The following is a 27,064-nucleotide window of genomic DNA, read 5'->3' on the forward strand; positions in this document are numbered from 1 at the left end:
TATGGATGTGCTGTGTGTATACATGTATACATGTGTATGTATTCGACATGTGTGCGGAGCGGTACGGTGAGTGTGCATGCTTACCTGCAGCAGGTCAGGGACGGGGTTCTGCGACATGCCGATTTTTTTTTGTTCTCCTCTAAATGTAAAGAGAATGCCAGAGAAATCTTCTTCGGCTCAAGTGATGTAAATTACGTGAATTTCGTACAAAAGGGACTGAATGTTTTACTTCGACACAGCCGAAATTCGACTCTCGTACTTCGGCTTATCCAAATATTTCTTAGAGAAAATACATAGGGAAAAATCTGGACTTTTTATTTTGCTTCGAGTTAAGTGATTTTCGACTCACTCGACGTCGACTTATCCGAGGTTTACTGTATAAGCACTGTTATTCAAAGTTTTACACATACAGACTGACTTCCTGTCGTTTTGTCACACATGATGCTTTGTTTTTGTTTTTGGTTTTTAGGCATCTTTATTCATCTTGGTAACGCCTGAAGTACAAGAAGTAAAAAAAAAGTAACAAAATCAAGTGCAACTGGTTTCATACGAGTTGACACTTAACTGGAACTGAGAACAAAAAGATTTCTGCTTCTTACAGTAATCTGACTCTGGCAAAGTTGACAGCATTTATGGTTTTGTCATTCTTAGCTTTTTTTAATTTACAGAAAGGTCATCCTGGAGTCTGAATAAAGAAGTTAGTTCTGGTATTTAATGCTGTGTTTACACCATGTTCCTAGTGGCCATGGCAGCCTCATTTGCCCGAAACATACTGCGCCGTGGGTAGATGAGACATTCTCCTATTTTTCCCTTATGTATTCTAGTCTTTTTCATTCTAGTCCTCTTTCCATTGAGCATGTACCTATCAGATGCCGTTCTCACAGCATCTGGTCAGGCTAGACTACACTATATTTCCTGTTGCATCCCCACTACGGACCGCCTCCAAGTTTTGTTACGGCCTGGTATGTGTGTTTTGTTGCATTCACCCCATTTCATTAAGGCCTACGAGGTTTCTCATTAGCACCGGGACTGCTGTGGCAAATTTTTTTGACAGTTTAAAAATCTGACACGGTATCCACAGCAATCACTGCCCATTACGTTTTCTTATCCCGTCTCACCGCCTTGTCTCATGTCCATCCCATTTTTGCCACGGTGGCCTGAAATGTGAGTGCCGTGGCCGCTGGGAACATGGTGTAAAATGCATCATTATGGAGTAAGATATTTATTGTTTAAGGTATTACAGCCATCATTAATGCATCTTCAAATGTCATTGAACAAACTAAGAAATATGAACATCAGCCAGTGTCATAAATTGCAAGAAGTGTTCTGACACATTGAAAAAAAAAAAAATGCTTTCTCTTCACTGGTACGGCAGCCAAACTGTCGTGCAAGCACTACACAGTCACTTTCCAAGAGGTTCAAAATAACACTGTACATGAGATGTGTGATAAATAATGGATGAAAGTTCAACAGTTAATCCATTTTGAACACAATGAAAAGCAGCTCTATATCTAGAATGACTTGCCACTGTAGCCATGCGATCCACGGTTCCAACTATTGTATTTGCAACGTTGCAGTAAAAGCATATCTCAATTCTGTATGTCATTCAATTAACCTCCAAGTAAGATGAGGTCAGAGTTCTAAGGCTGGGAACAAGTAGAGATGGCAGGAACACTGCACCATTCTCACTGATGCTTGTATTATTCACATCAAAGCTAGGAGCTAAGAAGCTGCTATGGAAACAAATACAGTGTATCTTTTCCATCAGCAGGACATTTCCAGTCATCAGAACTTAGTGCATACTTGTCAGAATTGTGCAAGACATAGCTAACATCCTGCTGGCTAACAAGTTGCAATAGAAGCAGTGCTCTTCCATCAAGTCGATGTCAATAATGGTAACTGTCTCTTGGCACAGTCTGCCTCAGCTCTGCAACTCCTCTTTAGTCCCAGCCAATGGGCTGTCTGTCATCAAGTCATGGGCCTGCAGGCGAGCTGTGTCAACGGCATCCAGGAGGTTTTTAGCATCCACTGCCAGGATGTGTCCTGCTGAAAGCATGCCACGTTTGTACTCCTGGTCCAGTGTGGTGGTGGCGTACTTCTGGGCCAACTTCATAGCAGTTATCAGCTCACCCATGTCTGAGCTTAACACTTTGTGGGCCATTTGAATGCCACGGTGCGTTTCAGGTGGTAGGTCTCCATACAGGATGTCTACACTGCCCAGGAGGTTCTTTAGCGCTAGTCCGATATCCTAGACAAACAGATAAGTTTAGAAATAACACATCAATTTTTTTCGTACCACACTCTATTAGCAAAGAACTATCAGTTCTCTGAGGACAATGTACATGTAATTGCAAAAATGCCCTTACAGCCACAAAGGACAAAAATTATTATATCATTACAATTAGAATGACTAAAACACATAACTATCAGTAATAGAGAACTTGGCTTTCAAAGCCTATGCATAATATGGCATGCTACTCAAATTAAAAAAAAAAGAAATTGAAAAAACAAAATCTCCTGTACTTTAATATAATTACATTAGATAACACATAACATATTTGTACAAGCTACAAAACACACACACACACACACACACACACACACACACACACACACACACACTTAAGACTAAAAATTCAGAATGTAATATTATGATCTTGACTATAAAACACTCCACATGCCAGAGTATACCCAAGTATCATCAATACTAAAACTTTGACATCAACTCTGCAGTTTACTAGCTATAGCCTTACTACTTATGAAATGCTCTATGATATAGAAGTCTACTACTAAAAGAAATAAATTTGAATGAACTCTGCCATTTCATAAGTGATGATGGAACTTATTGCAGGCGTAACATTTGAGGATTTGGGACTAATGAGACGATTTCACAAGTGATGGAATAAGGATAGAGAACCACATTAATGGACTGATAAAGAAGCATCATTACTGCAAGTTCTACCCCCATTAACAGACAAGTTCCATACCAGACAGTACATGAGACAAGCTTAATTTTCAGTGCTTGGATACACACGACAAGCTTATGTTCATGGTTATTAGAGAGAAATTGTAATATTAGACACTAACCCTGACAAGGTTAACATATTGATCAGACTTCACTGCATGCACCATGTTGACCATCTCCATGACTGCCCGTACAACTTGTGTGGTATGCTCAAATACATAGTCATTTGTTCGGTCCATGTCCAGCGTTGGTGCAATCTAACCAGCAAACAAGAACAAAATTTAAAAATAGAGGTAACATTGGCAAGTGGTCACTGCATCATTCAGTGTAGACATTACATTTCAATTTGATAAAAACACACAGAACTAGAGAAGCACTCTGAGAGCGCAGACCTCCGCCAAGCATGCAGCTCATTTCCACTACTGATCTTATTCTTCCATAGAGATATCAGTGATTTCCATTCATATGTACTTATGGCATTGTGTGCTGAAAGTTGCCCGATTTCCCAATATAGAAGCCTTTGTTACGTCATAAACCCTCAGCTGCATGGCGCGCCTCGCCCTAGCAGAAACTAGAGCACGCACTTTCATGCTCGCTTGCAAACCTCAAATACGCACAGCCTGAACTCCCAAGTTCATTGACCCTACCTGCCAAAATATCAAAAATCCTTCATAAATTCCCCCAAAATTCTTGGATCACTACCAAAATTTAGTAATCTGTTACTTGTATCATTCTAAAGCTTTCCTGCGAGTTTCATCAAAATCCGTTCACTACTTTTTTAGTTATTTTGCACACGGACAAGCTAACTAGCTAACAAACGAACGAACAAACCAGCGGTAATGAAAACATAACCTCCTCCCTTGGCAGAGGTAATTATGAAACACTGATTAATCGTAGGCATGTAAAAGAACAGAAATAATGTCCACTGAAAAAAAAAAAACCCAACAACATACAAATTGAAATTCACCCTTTGATTATGACATGGCTGTTGCTGCTGTACTTGACTTCAAACTATGTCAAATCCCCTATCTGAGAACAAAATGCGATGTATAAATATATACTATTTTGCCTCATATAAGGTAAACCTACTGGGATTGACAATTGTGAAGTACGGCCTGCAAGAAAGTTGATACACAGAATGTATGATGTTGGCTTTTTGATCTATACAAAGGAGCAAACTGAGGTTCCTGCTAAGAATCAACCAGGGTTTGTTTTTACTTAGATCAGAGATTTTAGATGATTTGGACTTTTTTCTCTCTTTCTTTCTTTTTTGTAAAACAACATCATATGAGCAAATGCAGCAACTGAAGATAAACAGTAGCTTGGCATTCAGATGGAAACATATCATAAAATCATTCTTTAGAAGAACAGGTGGGCAAAATTTCAATATCATCATATTTCACAACTCTTTCATTATTCTTTGGTTGTGAACCTTTCCAAGATGTTTCCAAGCAAGGGAAAACATACTTGACCTTTTGTGACTTTTCAAAGTTTTTTAAGACTGCTAGCCCTGTCCTTTGTTCCAAAAGCTACAAGCATTTTTGTCAGAATAAAAATAATGGTGGTGGTGAAGAGTGAAGGAAACCCACCTGTGAACTGATGGGTAGGGGCTGGGGAGGCTGCTGAGGCTTGCTTGCATTGCTTCTCTCCGCTGCCTGAGGTCCAGCTTCTTGGAAGACCTCATCTGAGGCCAGGCTAGGCTTCACTCCTCCCGGCCCAGACTGCTGGTTGAAGGCTTCATAGAGTGGCTGACTTGTCTCCCCTCCAACACTGGCATAGCCCTACAGGAATGAATGACACCATCTCAAGGCTGTAAAACTATGTACAAAGCAGCATAAATAGGACAATCATTGACTCATGAATATCAGCTCTACAACAATAACTCTGGCAGTAAACACAAGACACTAGTCCATCATTCTGAAAGACAATGTTTAAGGTTTACGGTTTATATCAAACGGCAATAAATGGCCAATGTCTGGGCGTTCTACAAAGGATATTCAGGAAATCTGACTGGTCTCACTGTGAACTGGGGACATTTTGATGGAAGGATTAATAGAGATATCGACTCCTGTCTCATGACTTTTGCAATCTGTAGGTGCACTCAGTTGAAATAATTCAGGGCTCTAGTAAAAGAAAGTAATGATTTCAATAAACCATGAATAAATAAATAAATAAATAAGTCAAATATGATTTTTTTTTTTTTTAAAGCACAGATGGCTTACCTCTTTGTTACCATTGATTTCTGTGTCTGTGAGCTCTCCTCCTTCTGGGCGGCTTACACCTGGTCTCTGTTTAATAAGGTACATCAACACATCAATAATTAGTGTAATGGAGTCATACCCTTGGCTACTACTCAAGCTACATCATAAACAAATTGATTACATGTCACAAGTTTTGTCAAGAATAATGATTTACATCCCTCAAATTACAATACTCCACATAATACTGACAGACTCCGTGTAATCTCACAAATATTCGTCACAAAATTAAAAATCTCCATAAGATCATTTAGAGAACCAGTCTCAATACAAGTCATTCCACAGTACAGTCCAAACAAAAGATGATATTCTTCTTTCCCACCACATACATATTAAAGCTAAATTCACTAGGGCCCGGTCTTACTGTTTTATTGTGAAAAATACCAGCCTTTTGACTAGCAACTTAGATGTATTCAGGCTTATATCAAACTTCTCATGCCTACTGAAGAAGCCAATTCAAGCTTTTGATGTTGTACAAAAATAAAATCTAGTGAAATATATGTCATATTTCTTCTGTACTTCTTGTACTATTGCAGTATTAGAATTCATGGTAATGCTCCCATCTTAGTACATGGATAGGACCAATATTAACCAGAAATATCACTGATGATGATTAATACACCTACAAAAAACAATTCATGCTGTAAGTCTATTGCTGATTTTACAGTCATAATGTACTCATACATCACTGCAACACATCTCACGCTATTTTCAGAAAATGGGTCAGACTACACTACTATACGTCAAGTCACATGTGTGCAAAATTTCTTTTGAATCATTTCAAAACCAGATATTCATATCCCGATTTGGGGGCCATAACCTAGTATGTGGGTTCATTCATCTGGAGACAATATAAAGTTCATAATTTTAAAGTTTTGTTAGTGTACTCATCTTTTCTTTCACTTTTGGATAAAAAAACAAAACAAACAAACAAACAAAATTATCAAACCTATGGAGTAACAAAGATTCCTATCATTCTATTATGCCACAAATAACATAGCCTATTTTATTTCTGAATCAACAAAAATCTAGATATACCAGGCTTTATGTGTTTTGTAATAACAAACTTTATTTCATTAGGATGCAACACAAGTTCTTCTCGGAAGTAGTGCTTGACACAGGGAGGGAACACAGAGCAATTTCTACAATGTGAAGCATTTACCCATGCAGTAAATGTTTGTTCAGCTATCAGTATGTATTTTCCAAGGAATCTGCTCTTCATTATAACAAAGCACATTTCTTTTGTTTTTCTTTGTCAATGGGGCTTGGAAATGACTTTGTTATCATGAAAATTTTGCTATAACCATGTTGTTGTAATGGGACTGCACTGTAATAAAGGAACAGACCAAAGAAGGAGTGCTTCACTTGTAATAATAAAGCTGCACTATACTCTAGCTGACCCTCACTGAACTATATGATCCTTGGGGAGCTCTATGCTCTTCAATCATTTACGATTCAACACTGTTCTAGGTGAAGTTCTGTAATTACCAAAGTCTGTGCACTGGTATGCAACCACTGTGAGTCAGCCTCAGACTGTAGCCTCTGCTGGCGTAGGGCCTCCTCTATACGCTCCATCTCATTCTGCCTCTCGGATTCTGTCCGCTCCTGAAAGAACACAATACAATGAATTCATAAGCCATTAGCTGGTGATTCATAGACTTTCATTTCTATCTCACCATCATACTCAAAACATGAGGCACTGTGGATAACTGACATGTAGTAATTCTCAGCATGCACAACAAATCAAAGCCCCACTTCACAATCTTGTCTTTTTTGGAGAAAAGACAGCATCAATCAGGTAGACTTTTAAAACTTGCTCAGATTAGAATAGAATTAGATGATATCAAAACTGACAGATCTGTTAATGGTATTAATATACACATTAATCACACACAACTCCATGGTACCAGAGTGAATTAGGATAGGGAAATACTTATGGCATCATACTGATTGGTTAAAATCACAGTATTCTTTTTACAAAATTATTTCAGAAATCTTACTCATGCACAGGGTGATGACCAGTCAAAAAAATATATATATTTGAGAATGATGATTCAAACTATGCCTTCTTCCCAAGTCAGTTGTAGTTTCACAAGAACTGCAGCCATCACCAAAGAACATGTTGTCTGACTATGACTTCAATTTGTTCCGCTACTCTTATGATCATTTTGATGCATGGCAGCATACATGCCTATGACATATACTTCCTTACAGATTACCTCGAATAAAGTATAGTGTTTCACTTCCACTTCAGCACCATTATGCTAATTCAAACTTATGAAAGCAATAATCACTTTCTCACAAAACATGCAAACATTCTTGCCACTATGGATGGAAACAAAGCTTGCATCATCACAGTAGCAACCCCTTGGTTTGGTAGCCACTCCACATGGCTTATCATTCATCACTCAATCATCCTAATTGTACAAGTACATCAAGCCCATTATGCTTATCTTTCACAAAGCAATCCTTGGGGCAAGAAGAAAATGTAGTGTGTGAAAGTGTGTTAAAATCCTGAAGTCCCATAGGCTTTTGGTACAAAGCCCAGACTTGAATTGAATTACAAAATGTGCCTGAACAAACTGTGTTCAGACATACAGAGCATGAGGCTGTTCCTCGTATGCCCATTGCTGAATGTAAAAATTGCTACTATCAATGTTGACTGTCAGTCAAATCACACTGGCAAACACCTTCCAGTAGAAACCAATACTGAGAGCCAATCACATTGCCAAACTGATGCTGTAAGGCTGCATGACCTTTCAGTGAATGACCATGGACAGGATGCCATAAGGAGCAAAGTTCATAGACTGACCAATCAATTGGAGTATGGTTCCATACATCCACCAGATCCATCAAGAATTACTTCTAGCCTCAGATAGACTCTAAAATGTGGATTCACCTTTTAGATAATGATCAGCTCATGACATATTGATGCCAACTACAATTATTCAGCTTGTCTTATCCATGTCTCCCTAAAGAGTTGATGAAGGAAAGTGAAAATCATGTTGCACAATTACCAGTAGTTGTGACTGTCATGGTTCATTTCATTAATCTATCCTACAGACTTGCGAGAAACATGCTTGGAAGTCAATGTCTAACAGACTACCTTGTAAGCCTGTGAAGTTGATGGTTAGTGTGTTGCAAATGTTTAGTTAATATCTATACTAGCACATTTTACCTTTGTGGATGGATTGACATTTGTGATGAAAAGGAGGGGGGGGGGATGATGGCAAGGAGTGTACTTTGGACTGACCAAATGACAGCATTGCTAATGTGTATAGTGTACCAAGAACAGATATTTCAATGTGAAACTGATCAATGATTCACATTACAGATCTACATGTATGCAGAAATAGAAAAAAATTACTGACAAACCCAATAAAAACTGCCTGAGATCCAAGCTTTTATTCTTTAAAGTTACATATGTGTCTAGATGCACATATGCACACCCAAATTACTGTGATCACATAATAAAGCAGCTTTCCCTTGTACAAATACAGTGAAATGACAACTATACATTGTACATCCGATCAAACAATGATTCCACAAAGCAGTTCAACACACTTGTGTGTGATATAGATCAGGAGAGATGTGCTGAAACATAATGAGTATGACTAAGGGTGCGTTTATCAACTCCTTTTCTCGGCAGAAACAGGTTATCCAAACAGCTTTCAAGGAATTTTTACGAGTTGATAAACGCAAAGCTGTTTTGATAGCCCTTTAGGAAAGCCTTTTACGAAAGGGTGCGTTTATCAACTCTCCTTTCTCGGCAGAAACAGGTTATCCAAACAGCTTTCAAGGAATTTTCACGAGTTGATAAACGCAAAGCTGTTTTGAAAGCCCTTTAGGAAAGCCTTTTCGAAAGCCCGAAATTTGTGACGATCCAAACAGGTTTCCTAAACAGGTTATCAGAAACCTGTTTGTAAAAGCCTTTCGAAGTTGATAAACGCAAAGCTGTTTTGAAAGCCCTTTAGGTCGCCCTATACTGCCGTTGCGCAACCATGCGTTTCCAGTTTCTGAAAAGACGCGCGCCACGTAAAGTGCACACGAGTACGTGTACACAGGTGTATACATACAGCTGTGTGTAATGCACGCATATGCTTGGAACAAGGAGGTGTTTCTCTCACCAACAAGGTTTGAGAAATAAAGTAACAACAGTCTCATTCCCTTTGATCCCATGTCTCATGCCGCTACTCAGAAATATTTGACGTATGTGCTAAACTGGAGCTGCCTCACAGATAGGAAGACAATTGATTCATGTGGCATTGTGTCATGACTCCTCACTCTCAAAGGAAGATATGTCTTTATGATGGTAATTGCTTTTCGCCGTTCCTACTTAGAAAACAAGCGGCACATTAATAGTACAGGCAGTCAGGGCTTTGGAAAGGGCTCTCGAAAGGGCTATGGAAAGGGCTATCGAAAGTTGATAAACGCAGCCGACGAAAACAAGCGGCACATTAATAGTACAGGGAGTGGACAGGGCTTTCGAAAGGGCTATGGAAAGGGCTTTCGAAAGGGCTATGGAAAGGGCTATCGAAAGGGCTATCGAAAGGGCTTTCGAAAGTCGTTTAAACTTGGGAAAGTTGATAAACGCAGCCTAAGAGAGTCATTAGTGGTTTCTTTCCCACAAACAGCATTTACCATGATACTGTACCAAGAAGTGAAGGCAATTTCATACGAAAGGTAGACATTTTTTAGTTCCCTACTCACACAAATATGACAGACTGTGACTACAGAACAAGAGGTCAAGGAATTTGATGCACTCTTAGAGCATTGGGCAATGTTCTGTTCAGTGTTTTGGGTGAATCACAGCTCCTTTTAACCAGTTCATATCAGCATTTGTGACCTAGCACAAATGCTTAATATATTGGTTATACTGAACATTTTAAAAGTGTTGATGAGTAGACTGTAAGCTTTAATAACAATGATATGCAAGTGCAGGCCTATAATTTGCCTTTAACTAAAAACTCAAACTCACTGATATATCTCTGAGAAGTTTGGATTCTCACAGAAATAGTGGAGGAAAAGAGATAAATCAATACTGATTGTGAAGTTTTTAATCACTCAGTCTCAGGATAAAGAGCAGTGATTTGTACCACACTGTGCATGTGGGATTTATAGGAATAACCTGAAAATTGGCATTTTGTCCTTTCATTCTGACAATTTATATGTCTATCTCCAAAGAAAGGCTAAATTCATGAGGTTGTTTATTAATCATATTATTCTGTTTACTCCTTGTATGTGTGACACATATCAGATACTTTTGACTTTTGCTGAAAGCTGAGCTAAAAATAAGCAAGTAACACACATATTCCAATCTCAAAGATGGCAGGTCAATATCTTCATCGATCAGGAAAATGCCCTTAAATTGAAACTGCACAATCCCGAGCCAAATTGTGTTCTGCATGTGAACACTACTGATAAAACTTCTTGGTTGTTTCATTCTGCCAGGTCCTATCTAATAATTCCATGTATTTTAAAAATAACACAAAAACAAAAAATACAAACAAAAACAAAGAAACAAATATACTGGCGCAAGGCAGGCCTAGTCAATCAAATAGACATGTTCTGTTGATGGTTACTTTGTACCAGGGACATGACATAGTGAAAGGCATCAATTATGAGAAATTTAAAGTGAGAAATGGCTATCCATGTTCAATAAAAAATAAAATTCACAGAATCAGAAAGCAGAAAAGATACAACAGTAAAGTAACCCATAAAATAACAAGAGTAACAAAGCAGTTTTCTGAATGTGGTTGCCCCCCTATTGCTGAAACCACTTGGCCAAAATTTGGCAGTCACTTCTATAACCAGTCATTGTATATCAAACTGACCAATCCTGCCTTATCATTTCATATCCACTCTGAAGAGCAGCTTGAGTGACATGAATATCATTTTATGGTTATTTTTCTGAAAAATAATTTGCAGATTGGTTTACAGAATTTTATACGATTTATATAATTTCTTATTTCATACATTACCTTGAAAAAAAACACCAAATATCAAATCTTACAGGAAAGCTTTGTCTGCAAGGATGAGGAAAATGTACTGCTTTTTATATCTACCATGTCTTGCAGTTTTATGAAAGATCATTTTCTCTACAGAAATGTGATTTGTGATTTTTGGTTTTGTTTTTGGTTTTTCTTCTCTTCTCTTTTTTTAAAGCATCTACTTCTTCGGGGGCTTATCGTCAGATTGTAATGACAACAAAGAAAAGAGAAAAAGAAAGAAAGAAATTGCAGAGGGGAAAAAAGTGATGGTGACTGATATCACCTAATAATGTCATCAAGTGAACAGGACTTGGCATAGCTTTACCACCTCACAAGATAGTGATAGCAAGTACACATCAAAGAGCCTCATACTGTCAGAAATGATTATGTAGTGCCTTTTCTCAAACACCAGAATACAATGCTGAAAACACAACATGCTTGACATGTATGTTTTTAGGTACAGACCAAATACTCCACCTCAAAGGCTCTGCCGAATTATCATCATATGCTACAGAAACATGAATGAACACTAAAAGAGGAAAGAAGCAGATATTTATAAAGGGCACAGAGAGGCCCTGGAAATTCATGTTGACACAGGGGGTCTATTACACTCATGCAGCAGAATCTCTACAGCACATTGCAAATCAACTATTTCTATTCTAACCATTAAAAGCACACAACCTACATGGGAAAACTGCAACATCATTGTACAGACTCGATGGGTGGACATGCAATTCACAGGCTTCTAACAATAATGACAGCAATATGCATCAAGCAACGTTGCATGCAACGTTTCTTGTTCCTTACCTCACTGCTCATGGGCCTGAGCAGGTCCGGTATGACATTGGAGCCCGGGGTTGGGCTGTAATAGGGGCCCTTGAGAGTGTTGGTATTAGGGGAGGATGTGGTGATTGTGGTAGAGGAGGAGAGAGGGGGTGGTAGGACTTTGGTGGTACTTTGGTAATGGCTCGAGGGGAGCTGGTTGGACAGTAAATTGCCTGTATTGGCATAGTTTGGGAAGCCAGGTCTTGATGGCTGTGTAGGGACCATGGGTGAGACAGGCCAAAATGAGGACATAAGGAGGGCAGGGAAGACCACACAGTAAAGAGAAACAAAATAAATAAGATAACACATACACTCACCAAAAAGAAATCACTAGTGGTGAAGACTGCTGACCAATTATTGTTTATTCCTTCTACCTTTTTCATTATATCTAAATGTATTTGACAAATGTTAGAAACTACACTTTCTGACCAAATACACAGAAGGAAAAAAATGTCTATCAGAAGAGAGCTATGGCCTTGTAAATGAAATCAAAGGATTACATCGGCAGATCAGGAATCACCTACTCCATTAAAACGAATAAAAAAGAGTAACAACAATGTGATCTGAGAGGATTTATACCAAGCTGTTATGAATGTACTTGAACACTTGAATAAATACAGTATCACATTAATGAAGCTGGGTTGCGACAATTAAATCATTATCTTTCTAATAGAATTTTTCTGTTTTGGTTTATTTTTAAGCCTCAATGGCAGAATCATGACTTCATAATCTTTACAACCTAATTAACAATATATCCTATTAACGCCTTATACAGAAAAGATGCACAACTATGTCACCAAGCAGCAATTGTTTCAATCTGCTCAAGTTTGGTAAAGGTGATTAATCCCTGATTGCAAATTACAGAGCTGTGCACTATTACACATAAAGTTGACACAAAGCAATTCCGGATGTGTTCAACTGATTCAACACAGTACCATTCATTTTGTTCTTATTGTTTTATTATGTAGATCATGTGCAGAAGGTTAGGAAAACCAACTTGAACCACTTCCGGTCATTTGTCATTTCCAGAACAGAAACAACCCTTCTCCCAGAATTCAAGTGAACTTCCTCTTCCAGAGCTTTGACTGTTCGGGCATTGCAACAAACTAGGGGTCACATTTCCTGGACAACTTCCTCTACAGAACTTCTGATGTACACTTTGAGGTGATACTAGGAATCTGGTTGAAGGGCATCACTGATCAAAATGTGTACAATGTACTGATTGACTGATTGACGGATGGATGGATGGATGGATTACAACAGGGCACAATAGTATCCCCCCCCCCCCCACACACACACACACATTATGTTCATGTAGATGATTTAGTGTAATTTTGTGTGCAACTGCACAAGACACACTGGAATATCCTTTAAATCAAAATTATGTGTACAACTTGTATAATTATGTATACAGGCACCAGTCTGCCATATTGATTCCTTGAATGCAATGAAGCACATAGTATGATAGTAGATCTATGGTACAAAATCAACACCAGAATAGTGAGTGTATTCAAGGTACTATACTTTCTGACCAACAGTGTTGTGGATTGGTACTGACGAGCATCACACTTCTTTTTCTTTATTTCTGCCTGACATGAAACACCCGTCAGTCCTCCAGCTTGCATTATGGGATGCCTCATAAACACTCTTTGCTACACGTGAGGCACACAGGCCATCCAACACAGCATCTTCAGAAGATTGCTGCTGGCTGGCAATGGTTTCTCCAGCAGATCTGTTACTCAATCTAGAAATGTCCTTAAGTTGACTGGCATGCATACAGTTTGCCTAAAGTACACCTTGATGCTGTGAGACACATGATTGGCAAGGAATCAAAATGACATGTTTGACACTTTGATGGCACAGCCCTGAAATGTTTAGAGTGGCTACATTGTGGATATATCATACATTCCTTGAACAAGAGATTTCATTTCCTCAAAATAAATGGTTTAACATTACACACAAAATGCATAAATTAACCCTAAATCATTTGAAAAAATATGATGAATAGTGAAATTTGAGCATTTGTGACCGTGCATCACAAAACAAACAAAAAGTCACACCCCTTGATTTATGTGAGAGTTCAAAACAGGAGAAATGGGTCAATTGAGTCAATCTTGAGTTGTTCATATTTTCTGAGAGAGCTATCCTTCTTCTATATTATGCTTTAATTTGGGATCATTACATGAATGAGAAAGTATGTTTTTAGCACTTTTTCTGCAACCCTTTTTGGGGGAGAGTAGAATGATCAGGTATGTTTTAGAGGTCCCTTTTCATTTCTTGAAATCCCAAGCACTCTCTTCAATTTCAAGACTAATAACTTCTAAAAGGATATCGCTACTGCTTTGAAAGTTCGCATTAATCATGGACAGAATGTGTTAATGGAACATGCCAAATTTCAGCTTAATCTGAAAATCCCTTCATTGTTGTTGCTCAGGTGGTTTACATCAGGTGTTTTGTCCCTTTCATCGCACAGCTAGCACGGCTTGGTAAAGATGAAGTGCTTGAATAGACTCTGTATTTCAGAATCTCTTTTCTCGGTTCACACTTTTCCAGAGTGTGTGCTTTCTTTCCAGTATTTAGATAGGTTAGGGGAGTCCTAAAGCTTAGAGTCTGCTATTTCAGAATATGCCCTTAACTAAAAATCCATGTCTGGCGACTTTTTGTTTGTTTTGTGGTGCAGGGTCACATTTGCGCTGTTTGCACTTAACCTCTGACCTATGACCCCATGGCCCACAACTCTCTCCAGTTAATAACTACCTGTAAATAATAACCGGGGATGGTATTGACATTTTCTGGAAAAAAAAAATCGGAAATCAAAATTTTCAGGTGATTTTAATACACGAAAATTGAAAAATGTGTACAGACTTTAGAGAAAAAAAAAATCTGAAATCGTATTTAAATCTACAGAATATCACGCCTGATTAACATATAATGCCACTTCTCATGATATGAATTTTCATGGTGATTCTGGAAAATTTCACTTCACAATAACAAGTGGGCATTTGGGTAAGAAATGGTAGTACTGAAAGGCCTCTAAAACAAAAGCATTGATCATGAAACATATACTATACACACATAAAATGTATGGCATATGGAAGGCATCAGTGTGGCAGATTTGTGGAAAGCACTTTACCTTTGGAGGTGGCTCCTCAGGGAATCCCCAAGTGGAGAGTATGCGTCTCTTCTCTTGTTTCATCAGTGCCTCCTCCTGCTCCTTCTCCTCCTCCAGAATTTCACTTTTATCACAAACAAGAGTTAATAGGAACAAGGTGTTAGATACATGGACGAATTCAACATCAACAACATTCTAGAGAGTGCCTTCATCTCAGCTTCATACTATTACAGAATCTCATAGGTCTGAGACAAATTTTACGAAAACATCTATACAGTAATCATATCTGTTTTCTGGAAAGAAATACCTAGTTGGTATTTTTTTATATTGAAGAGCAAGACATCAGACTCAGCAGATTACAATATTGTGAAGCAATGACCCAATAGTCATGAGCTCATGAAGTGCATACAGACTGTGATCTAGTTTGCATAAACTCAATACAAGCTACAAAGTATAACAAATTTGGAATATATAAAGATTGGTAACTAACATTGAGATGAATAGGAATGATTGCAAATTTTCCTCCCCTTAAAAAAAAAGAGAGAAAAGAATAAAATATATATACATTATATATCAATTCAACAATAAATTGTACCTATCACATGCACAGTGACAAAGGAATTCCTAACTTAAAAGCACTTAAGTTTACATACATTTGTAGCATTTGATTTTTCTGATGTGAAGAATGCAACAGCAGTGAATCAGAAATATTGTCATAGCAACATATCAATCATCAGCTTTTTTTTTTCGTATTCAATATAATGTGTGTTAGATTATAGAAATAAACTGAGTAAATCAATAATATTAAATGGATAAACTGATTGAAAAGCATAAATATATGCATGACATAGTTTAGTGCATTTCCAACTGAAAGTATTGTTTAATTTTCTTTCAACTGCATGTATTGGTAAACAAGACAAAGGAAAAATAATGCATTGCTCGAATGTTACGTTGTGCTGTTGTACAGGTGCTTGGAAAGAAGATATCAATATGCAATCAATGAATACAGTGTTAGTACAATTGTTACAAATTTCTTATAAAATTATGTTGATACATACAAGGTAAATAGTCTATGATTCACTATAACAAATTACTGTAGAAATTTAATAGTATAGTTAGGAAACAAGTATCACACAATGCTTGTGAATGTTCACGAGAAAATGTCTTTTGCATGTTTACCCTCAGATGTTTTACAATCCTTCGAAAGGAGACAATATAACTAATTCTACCATCTATCTGAGTCAACATTCTCATTACCCTAATACTTCATCATCATTTACACAGGGCTGCCACCCTCAAGATCAAGAGCATACACAATAAAACAGAGAAACAAACACATTTTGGTTAAGGAATGGGAAAATTGCATGTATTCAGCATAAAATATTTTTTCCCCCAACAAATGTCAACCACATATTCCCTCACTTTAGAGTAGAAATAAACAGTCTAAATATGACATGTTCTAGTATCACCATCTCCATCATGGGCCAAGCCCTGATCATAACTATGCCTGCACAGGCTGAAAATCTTGAGACAAACTAACCAGTGTTCACACATGCAAGGGACAGACTGCCAGCGATACCACTCCTCAAAGGGGAGAAAACTGTAATCCTCATCAGTCTGAACTCCCAAACAACTCAACAACCAGACCATAGTGATGAAATCTCCAAAGCTCAGCAAGCAGATTAGAAGACGCTTGAGATGAAACAGGGATTGTATACCAGCAAGGTACTCTGGAAGGTCCTCACTTGACAGGAGAGACAGTTCTATTGCTTGTTACAGAAAATATGTGCCACAATGAGCATTTGTGGTGAAGCGAGATGAGTCAGAAAACTGCGGCTCTCACATAATAGCTCTGATAGCTATCAGGTGCATGACAAGTTCCCTTAATATACTCCAGTGACCTGCTGTCCAGTCAGTAACTGCTTTATTTTTGAATTCCTCGAAAGCTTTGGAGTTTAGCAAACTGGCTATTCCCAAGTTCAACCCAAGGAAATGATGTCACTGCTGATATATAGATTAGATACTGCAACAGGATCCAAGAAATGTTCCCACAAGCAGTTACATATGTTAAATATAAAGTCACAAAGTTACTTGAATTTGCTACCAATTTCAGGGAAAGTATTTTCCCACCAGTTTCATGGTCAGTAAGAGAGGATAGGTAGCAGAAGTTTGCTGAATCCAAGAATCGGGATGGATTGAAGGATGGCCTGCTTTGTCCACACTCTTATAGCTGCCAGCTCCACGTCATCTTATATAGGATGTTATTGACATCATGCATACACAGGAAGTATTACATAAGTTTCTACGTAAAAGAAGCAGCCCATACTGAGACAGCTCCCCTCGGGACAGCTGTGGGACTGAGGTGTAACGTGTTTCCATGGTACAGCAGCTGAAACCACAGCATGAATCAGAGCTTATTAGTTTCAGTGCTGACGGCACTCGCAAAAGATTTGCCTCCGCCTTTGTTGAATAGATTCACACATCATAACTTGGTAAACAGCCCATACCTAGCCTCTTGAAAATTATTTTTAAAAAATGATGTTAGCAAGTATTTCAATGTCAGTTCTCAAGAATTACCATGAAAAAGGTTCACAAACATTTTACATGACAGAGGGCAGTGTATCATGGACCATTTATTTATAAATGCCTTTAATGGTGCAGGGTGCTACATAACTTTATTTTACCACTTGCCCAGTCGGGCAAGCAGATTTTCAAATTTGCTGCAAAACACTTACCCGAACATTAATTTTATTTGCCCAAAAAGGAAGTTCAAAATATAAGGAAATAATATTGAAAATCATGTGTTAGTCAAAGGCTTAATAAATCACAATCATTTAAATAAATGGCACACACTTATTTGCACCCTTAAACACAATGGAGTAACAGACTTGGTCTGATCAAGTATTGTTGGTGCATTGTAATGGGGCTTGTTCATGTTGTGAACAAGGGTTAGTGTTTGACAGTTGCTGAAATGAAATATAACATGTGATGTATCATGAAACAGCCATTATCTTTGGGCTTCTGTATAGTTGACTTGTGTGGGTTTACTGGGAGGAATAAGTGAAAGAAAAGGTGGCTTCAAAACTTTCTGCTTGCCCAATTCGGGCAAGCATTTGTTCTCATTGTTCAAAAACACTTGCCCGAAATTGATTTTTCACTTGCCCCGGGCAATCAGGCATGCGCTTATGTAGCACCCTGTGGTGTTACAAAAATAAATTTGCATTGGGTTTTTCATGGCAATTCAACAAGTATCACTTCCTTATTTGATATATATATAGAGAAGAAATACATTTTCACTCAGCCAAGAAATGTTTTGCAGACTACATTCAACGTGACATAAGCCATAACTAAACTTAATTTGATGTTAGCTACAATATAAATACATGGCAAACATGTCATGCACCATGACTAAAAAGTATTGGAATGAGTTTAAAAAAGAAAACTAAAAAATAAGAATAACTCAGAGCCAAGACTTGCTATCTGGCTCTCCACTTCATCAGGTTCAATAAACATGTGAAATAAAGAATGTACAATATGCCAGTACTCACTCAGTTCTGTCCATGTACATGTATAGGGAAACAAAGTTGTTTTGCATTCCCATTTTCACTGTTTTAGTTTTTAATTTATGGCGGTTTCTTTAAAACTGCAGCCAATTAGGTAAATCTGGTACTTAAAATGAACAACTTTTCTCTGATGGTGCTACTGGGAATACCAGTATATGTTCTAGTCTATATAAAGTGTGTATTGTACTTCCTTTTTTAGTGCAAATCAATAGCTTTGGTGTCCTTACATTGCATTAGAACTTAGTATAAATGAGTAAGTTAATACTTTGCTGTTATGACCTTTCCTCTGCTGTTTAAAAAAAATAGTAAAACATTGAAATAACTCTGATCTTTCACAAGACCATTCATGTCGTCACAAAGCAGATAAGTACCGGTTAAGAGCTGCAAACTGTGCATGTGCACATACAGGCACACGCATAAATGAAGTACTGTCTGCAGTAGGGCTTGTGTTGCCAAAGCAGAGTCAACAACAGCAGCTCCATAAACAGGAAGTGCACATTTTGTATGGGCAAAGCACTTGCCGATCACGAGGATTTGATATGAATTTTGGTAGTGGCATGAGCAGCCAGGTGTTGCATTTTAAACATGGTTCTGTGAAATACCAATGAACTGAAAGAGTTCAAGACCAAAGTAATCAATATAAGAATATTCTGATTAAAAGTTCAAATCATGCAAACTCTGGGACTGCTTTCAGGAGGTCGTAGGTTCGAATCCTGCACGAGTATGTACGCCCATGATTTTTTATCATGGCTACTACTAAAACACTGATTAATTCAGTGCTTATTTATTTACGTCGATGTAGGGCAATTTGTCAATCAGTTGCAACTCTGGGACTGTTGTTAATATGCACACTAGTTTGTTTTCAGTGGAATTAATGGTTTCTTTGCATGACAAATTTATGCAAATATATATATGTACAAGTTGTATATGACACCATTTCTTCTTTTAATATAGATTCATTACATCTTTAACAATACCAAGGGTTTCACACCAACAAAGAGTACATCATGCCCCTCTAACTCCTCACTAAACCACAAAGCCTTACAATCTATATAATACACTCAACACAGATTCATCAGGATCATGGGATATCACACATAACCTCACGGTCAATCTTTTTTCACCCTGCACACCTCCTCATGATGATGAGATGATATGAGATTATGATTTTCTACGTCAGTCTTGATGTACACAGTACCGCCCCCCCCCCCCCATCTGCCTAGATTTCATATCCAACATACAATAGTGACAAAAAGCAAGAACTCTAGAAACTGAAGTTTTGCTCCCGAATTGAAGTGTATGAAAGGAAGTTATAATGCCTTGTTGAAACAGTGCAATTAAAAACAATTATATGCTTGAAAATATACATACGTTGTAGTCACATGTCTCTTTGTGTGTGTGTGCGTGTTTGTTAGATGCTACAAACTGAAAAATTTATAGGCTGCTTAACAGGTTTTGTGTAAAATTTCACCCTTCACGTGAAAGAGCAAAGGAAAGTAATGCAAGGCAGTCCATCTGAAATTAAATAAATAAATAAATACATAAATAAATAAATAAAATAGGCAGCAAATGTATCTCAGGATATTCAGCCTCAAAGGTTCAGTAATAATACAGACATTTTTTCTTCTTTTTTTGTGACTGAAAATTTGTTTGAAAGTTTGTTACATTCTCTTATGGTAGTGGCCTAACGTGATTGTGCATTGTAGATCGTACTATTTGCAGTGTTAACATATTGATTTCTACATACAGCTATTTAACATGTCTTAAATGTGATTTCGGCAAGGGGACATTGTGAGGTAGAAAGGTAGTGCTTCTCTTCCTGCATATGCACTCATTTTATTCTACATCAAATTTTATCAACTCAACAAATTAGTATGAACAAATGAGAATATCTGCAATATGTTAAAGCAAACAAAAGATAATAGATAAGCAAAGTATATTGCAAAAGCTGCTGAACAAAATGATAATTTTATGATGGGGAAAATTGAGAGTCCCAAGCCTAAACTCATAAGGGTGCATAATTTCCTGTATGATGTGTTCTCAGAAAACTTACGCTTCCCACTTACCATGGAACTGATTGATTCGCAGCCAATAGAAGGCATTCTTTCCTCATAGCACTCAAGATATAATATATGCAATGAAGAGGCAAGGTACACATTATCTAAATACAGCCAATAATGCATTCCTCCTCATACAGTAGATAATGCAACCAGAAAGAATAACATACTGTATATAAAGATGGACCACACAACAGTCATATTCATCAAGTTTGTATCAGTGTCTTCAAATACCTTTAACTGTGAAAATTTTGGCATTTTTGTTGGTGTCATCCTCACTATCAACATTACTATCACCTCCATGACCTATAAATCCACTCATACATGTAGTGGTAATGAAGAATTTGTGTATTTCTGTTAACATCATATACAAATGTGCAATCAAGGAAGACACTGACAGTGCACCCTACCATCTACCAAATGATCATAAACTATTATACTCAGCAAGCATTTCTCTGCATGCAAAATCAAGTAGATTAAAACTGATGATATTAAATGGCATGTTTGAATAGGAACCATTTCAAAAACTCTGCATCTTCCTTGGTGTATGTAGCACAGAGTGTGTATGTCCGACTTTATGTATATTCTCGAGTTAAACAATTAATGTTCATTGACAGAAAGATTTGACAGAAAGATATTGAGTTGGACACACATCTCTATGAGTGATGAGGACACAGCGGTCAGACAAACACACTGGAGGTGACAGCCTCGGTGGGAAATGACATCATTCCTTTCACTCTACTTGTGACACTTTGACACTCTCTCCCATCCTGGGCCTCTACTGGCATGATGATGTCACGACATGACGGGGGTAAACAATAAACATCCACTTCCGCAGCAGATCACGTATGACCAATAATCTTTTGAATTGTTGAGAATCTTCCCTGTATGTACGTCATCCTCTAATAACTTGCCTAATAGAACTTATTTAGTAAAAGTGTTTCCCTCTGTGCATACCTTGCATCAGAAATTCACCTTGGAAACCATTGCATTGTTGTGAAAATAAGCAATGAATAGTCACTTACAAAACCACATCATACGGCTCTAGATTTACAATATTACAAAGCATCCCTATTTGACATTAAATTCAATCAGAAGGTCTTTGTCTCTAATGAAAGTCATGGTAATTGTGACTCTTTGGAACTTTGAGTCATGCAGTGAAGAACATGTAAATCATACATAATTGCCTTACTGACTGCTTCAAAGTGCATGTAAGAAACAGTACGTAAATACACAAGAAGGTGGACTGTACTTCACATGAAGAAGAGCACAAAGTGATAACTGTTTACTCTGCGAAATGTTTTACATGCATCACATTTCATCTCTCTGTCTTCCATTGATATCACCCTTCTTTTGACCTGACTTTGCAGCTACATGTAGTCAAACAAGCAGCACAATTAGAGTAGATTTTACACACCTACAGGTAGGATTAATTTGATGATGCATCATTGTCAAAACCTGAACTTCCCACTCAAGAACACTTGCCCTTTATGGTCATATTCTCATATTGGATATGTGGCCATACGAACTTATATTCTGGTATGCTACCAAACTTGCAGCATGAAAAATATTCATGTGCATGCAAGAAATTTTACAGCAAGCAGAAGAAAGTGTGTTTACAACAAATGGCAAGCTTACAATCAGATTGGCCGTGTGTATTTTACTGCGTACAAGGTATCAATGCAAAATTAACAAGAAACCACTACCGATACATAATGCTGGGCACCAGGAAAATGATCCACAGCAATTGTTCATGATTATTTAAAACAAAAACATTTTCCAAGTCCAGTATCAGCAAGAACACATTTCTTCAACTGAAAGCTATATGATAATTGCTTCACTATTGGTTTGTTTATCAAACTAGGGCTAATCTGAAGAGTTATTCAAATAAATGACCCGTTTCAGACGAAATTACCAAATATTAGAATATAGTCCACATAATACATAGAATATCATCAGCTGAGAAAATGACAGAAATTTTCTTTGAATGCAAAGTCTTTGTGGTCGGAATAGCAGCATTGGTCTAACCAAGGATATATGGAATGCCATGATAGGTAGCCATTATGTCTCTAAACATTTCATATCTTTTCAATAGTCACAGTAACTAACATTACCTTCCTCACATGTTAAAATCTACACATGAGATGCCAAGCATCGTCTGTGTTCAAAGGCAGAGAATGCTGTCAAAAACACCTACATCACTACACTTTCAGAGTTCCTCAAACTAAAAAAAAAAATGTCATGGTCAACATTCCTGATTAGAAGAAAGCATGCTAGGACATTCATGACAATACAGTTTGTATATGTAACTCACTGTAATCTTGTCTTGAGATCCTTGAAGTTTGGCCTCTTGGAAGGCTCATAGGACCAGCATAGTGTCATGACACTGTACAGGGTTGGAGGGCAGGCAGGGGGCATGGGCAGTCGCTCACCATTCTCTATCCGACCAATTACGTCATTGTTCTTCACTCCTTGGAACGGCTTGACTCCGTACATGAGAATCTCCCACATACACACACCTACACAGTAGATAAATGTATCATTACCTGGGAAATTATGATTCAGTCTTTGAAAAAGAAAAATCTTTTTATGGGAACATATCAACATTTGTAAAATTTTATTAAGTATGAAACATTGGAAAAAAGTTTGTAGTATTTACATAATACAATACACAGGATCCTTTGAACACATTCACACATTTTTTTAGGAATGATAAGAAGATGACAGTCTAAAGTCTCAGTTATGAGATTTATCATATTTAATACGGTTGTACTGCCATATATTTGTCATTAATAGTGAAGCAGAGACAAAGCATTCGTCAGTATCTTAACCCGTTGAGGACGAGTCCCGAGTATACTCGGGCAGGTGTCTATATATGGAAAATGCGTGTTGTAGCGAAATCAAACCGTCCTCAGCGGGTTAAAGAACACAAGAATATCCCATATAAAGAAAATCTAGGTGTTTATACATGCATGCAACAAATAGACTGTGTAACTATATCTTAAAAATCGATTTCTGTGGCTTCTTTTCACTTAAATACACTGGCCACTTCCAAGAATAAACAAATTAATGAAAAAGGAAAAATGATATCAAATACCACAGCCATTCAGCATGTGCTGATACACTGCAAAAATCAAGGCATATATGTGTGCAGTATCACCATGCCACGTTGAATAAACAGCCCCCTCTATGAGGATGGAAAGTAACTGACAAGTTGCATGGCTCTTAGGAAATTTTCTAATGCTACTCAATTCTTGTGTCCCTATCCTGCATTCTTTATCATTTATGCATGTACTGCAATAATGAAAATTAATTCTGTTTTTGCAAAGAATAAACCAAAATAAAAATGTCTTCTGAGAACAAAAAAAATAAAGAATAATCATTAAATATGATTTCTGCACTGAACAGTCATATAAAGGCAGTCATTAAATGAAGTTTGAATGCAGTGACAAGATTCCATATAAAATTTTTGGTAATGACATAAATGCTGTATGTTTCTGTGCATGAATGAAATATGTCTTGTTGAACACATTTCTAAAGTTCAGGGGTTTTTTTTCAGGCATGGTATGCGCAACTTTGAATGAAAACAGTTGTTTTTCATTAAATTTACCTTTTCTTTCAAAATTAAGTGGCAGGGGTTTTTCCATGAAAGTAAAATCAAATTGCAGCTCAATGTTTCAACAACTGCTTTGACATATTTGCAACGATACCAGATGACGTTCTTTATTCAAAACTTATAATAGCAGATTCTATGAACTTATGATCATGGTGAAGTTCATACATCTTTTCTCTTGTTTAAGACATAAAGGAAATAAATTACTGCTGGTATAAGTGTTAGACACATGCTTGCCACATTACAAAATGCTTAATGCCATCAAAAAACACACACAAAAAAATGTCAGTCAAGACTTCAGAGTTTTCTTGTTGTTGTCTATACTTAAAACTTTACTCATATTTGATGAGAGGGAAACTGATTTGGATGTTTGGACACTCTTTGTACACTGGCCTGGCAAGTTTTCAAGGGTGGTGCCATATATAATGCCATAACAATTGTAGAGTAAGAAATGCAGACATACTGTACATACCAAACATCCAAACATCACTCGCAGAAGTAAAGCGTCTAAAGTTGATTGACTCTGGTGCCATCCACTTGATTGGGAGTTTACCTTTGGATGCTGTGCAGTGAAGAAAACAGAGTTACATACTACAAGGCAAAATTTTACAAGTGTACATATTTGTCTTAGTATACATCCATTTACACATTTTGTGAATACTTTAGAACATGTATCATTGACTTAAATCACATAAACCAATCTTACAGTCTTGCTGCTGATATTGCTCATCCAAGAACTCTCTGTTTAATCAGGAACCACTTACTCAGGTACCGCTTAATCGGGTACTCCGCTTGATTGACTTACAAGCTGTAAAACAGTTCCTCATGCATGCTAATTGTACCAGATAATCAGGTAGGTATTACGCATAAATAGGAATTTTCCAGATTAACCTTATCTATTTCCATAGTTTCTTGCATAAAGCCTGTATATTTTTTTTTAGTAAATTTGTGTAAATATAAATTATGAAGAAACTGTAAGGTGCAAAGAGTCAATAGAGAGCTTAGCTTGACGTTTGAACATGCTAAATGTGCAGTGGATGGCCGATTTGCCGTATCACTGGTAAAAGTAAGCACATTTATGCATACCGTGTATGAACCCTTGCACCAGCACTACACACACTACCAACACCTGGCTTGATGAGGACTCAGGGCTGCATGCAGATTGTTTGGAAAATTACACTTCAGACACTAATCCAGCTAGTAAGTAAGTCTGTTATGTGACTTCAAATAAGCTGTTGCTGTAAATGAAATACCATGCAGTGTGTCTGATGCAGAAAGGAGTCTTATTAGTATGTGGTACAATGTATCTGCGTTGTGAATGAATGAACATGCTTTCCAATTAATCGGGTACTCCACTTTATCGAGTAGGAAATGCTCTGCCAGACACTACCAAATTAAGCGGAGGCTACGGTACATTTATACTACAGTACACAGAGTCAATCGCACATAACACCAAGTAGGTCGGTTTGTTTCTGAAGATATTCGAATCTGGATAAAGCTCCTATGAATATAATGATTGATCATTGGGGACTGTACACTTGTACTTGTTATTTATTACTTGGTACTTGAAAAAACATCAACAAGGTTACCTTTGTAGTAGGAATGGTCATGGAGTAATCTAGAGAGGCCAAAGTCTCCCAGCTTCACGTTGTCCTTGGCAACCACAAGCAAGTTCCTTGCAGCAATGTCTCTGTAAAACAAAATTAAGCATGGAAACAACTTCCATCAGTTGTTGACTCTTCCTCACAGTACTCAAACAGCCTGCATGTGTTAATGCTGCCATAACTTATTGGTAAATTCATTTCCACTAATAGCAGGAGTAGCTGCACATTAAAACAAAATACATGCTCTACAGCAAACATGCCAAAGTTGCCTTTATCTTGCAAAATTTGCATTGTTCTATCACTGCATCCCAGCTGAAAAATATCACATCATGTACTTTTCAACATGAATAATATTCTACAAATGCACTTAAATTCACAAACATATTTTGTATGATGTATTGACAGACAGCAGCATGCATAAGAGTCACCTACACTATATGACTGTCATGAGTATCTTCCCTTTCAAGAATCATGGGAAAACTTCCAGCTCAAAAAGGAATTCATTGCTTTTTATTGTAGATGATTTTTAAGCACTTCACTCAGTGAGTGAAAGTACAAAGGTGATGAAGAAGGTAGCCAGACTTGAGTCATTTGAGTGGGTGTTACAGATGCATTGTGAGGTATTGGTGTGAAAGGCTGTAGTAACAATACATTGTATTAACTGGAATGAACATTCTTTTAAAATCTGGAGAAATGATACATCTTTTCAGAATTGTCGAAAATTTCTTAGTATGTCTGCTGGCTTAATAGTACATCACAGTTAGCAGATATCAGCCACAACAATAACAAAAAAATCCAGAAAAAAAGTGTATTATAATCTTTTTATCTTTTAAACTTGTCAAGTTTAAAAAACAAGTTAACATAACGTTTTAGTCCACATTTAATATCTGAGCTGAAAACCCAATATCCTGGCTTGAATTTATTTGATGGTTTTGTGGTTGGTGATCACAAATGAAAGCAATGAAACAGACAGAACATATCTTATGACCATTTTTGCTCACTTGTGATTTATTGAAGATCTCATTGTCACTGGCAATTGAATTAATATAATTGTCATTGGTAATTGTGAACATCCCC

General features: G+C 37.3%; 1 protein-coding gene across 1 annotated transcript in view; it reads right to left on the minus strand.

The window, feature by feature from the left end:
• Window positions 1-501: 501 nt before the first annotated feature.
• The window catches only part of LOC139731737 (focal adhesion kinase 1-like), a 30,654-nt gene continuing 4,091 nt past the window's right edge, over window positions 502-27,064 (minus strand). The window contains exons 3-12 of the mRNA XM_071642618.1: window positions 25,973-26,073; window positions 24,856-24,945; window positions 23,085-23,289; window positions 15,172-15,274; window positions 12,021-12,248; window positions 6,712-6,828; window positions 5,188-5,253; window positions 4,555-4,746; window positions 3,088-3,222; window positions 502-2,248 (exon numbers count right to left, since the gene is read on the minus strand). Coding sequence (XP_071498719.1) covers window positions 1,922-2,248; window positions 3,088-3,222; window positions 4,555-4,746; window positions 5,188-5,253; window positions 6,712-6,828; window positions 12,021-12,248; window positions 15,172-15,274; window positions 23,085-23,289; window positions 24,856-24,945; window positions 25,973-26,073 — 1,564 coding nt within the window. The 3' untranslated portion in view covers window positions 502-1,921. The remainder of the gene's footprint in view (window positions 2,249-3,087; window positions 3,223-4,554; window positions 4,747-5,187; window positions 5,254-6,711; window positions 6,829-12,020; window positions 12,249-15,171; window positions 15,275-23,084; window positions 23,290-24,855; window positions 24,946-25,972; window positions 26,074-27,064) is intronic.

The sequence above is a fragment of the Diadema antillarum genome, unplaced genomic scaffold, assembly GCF_040938485.1.
Source record: "Diadema antillarum isolate AM-2024a unplaced genomic scaffold, OU_Dant_1.0 seq00000383_RagTag, whole genome shotgun sequence".
Lineage (NCBI taxonomy): Eukaryota > Metazoa > Echinodermata > Echinoidea > Diadematoida > Diadematidae > Diadema > Diadema antillarum.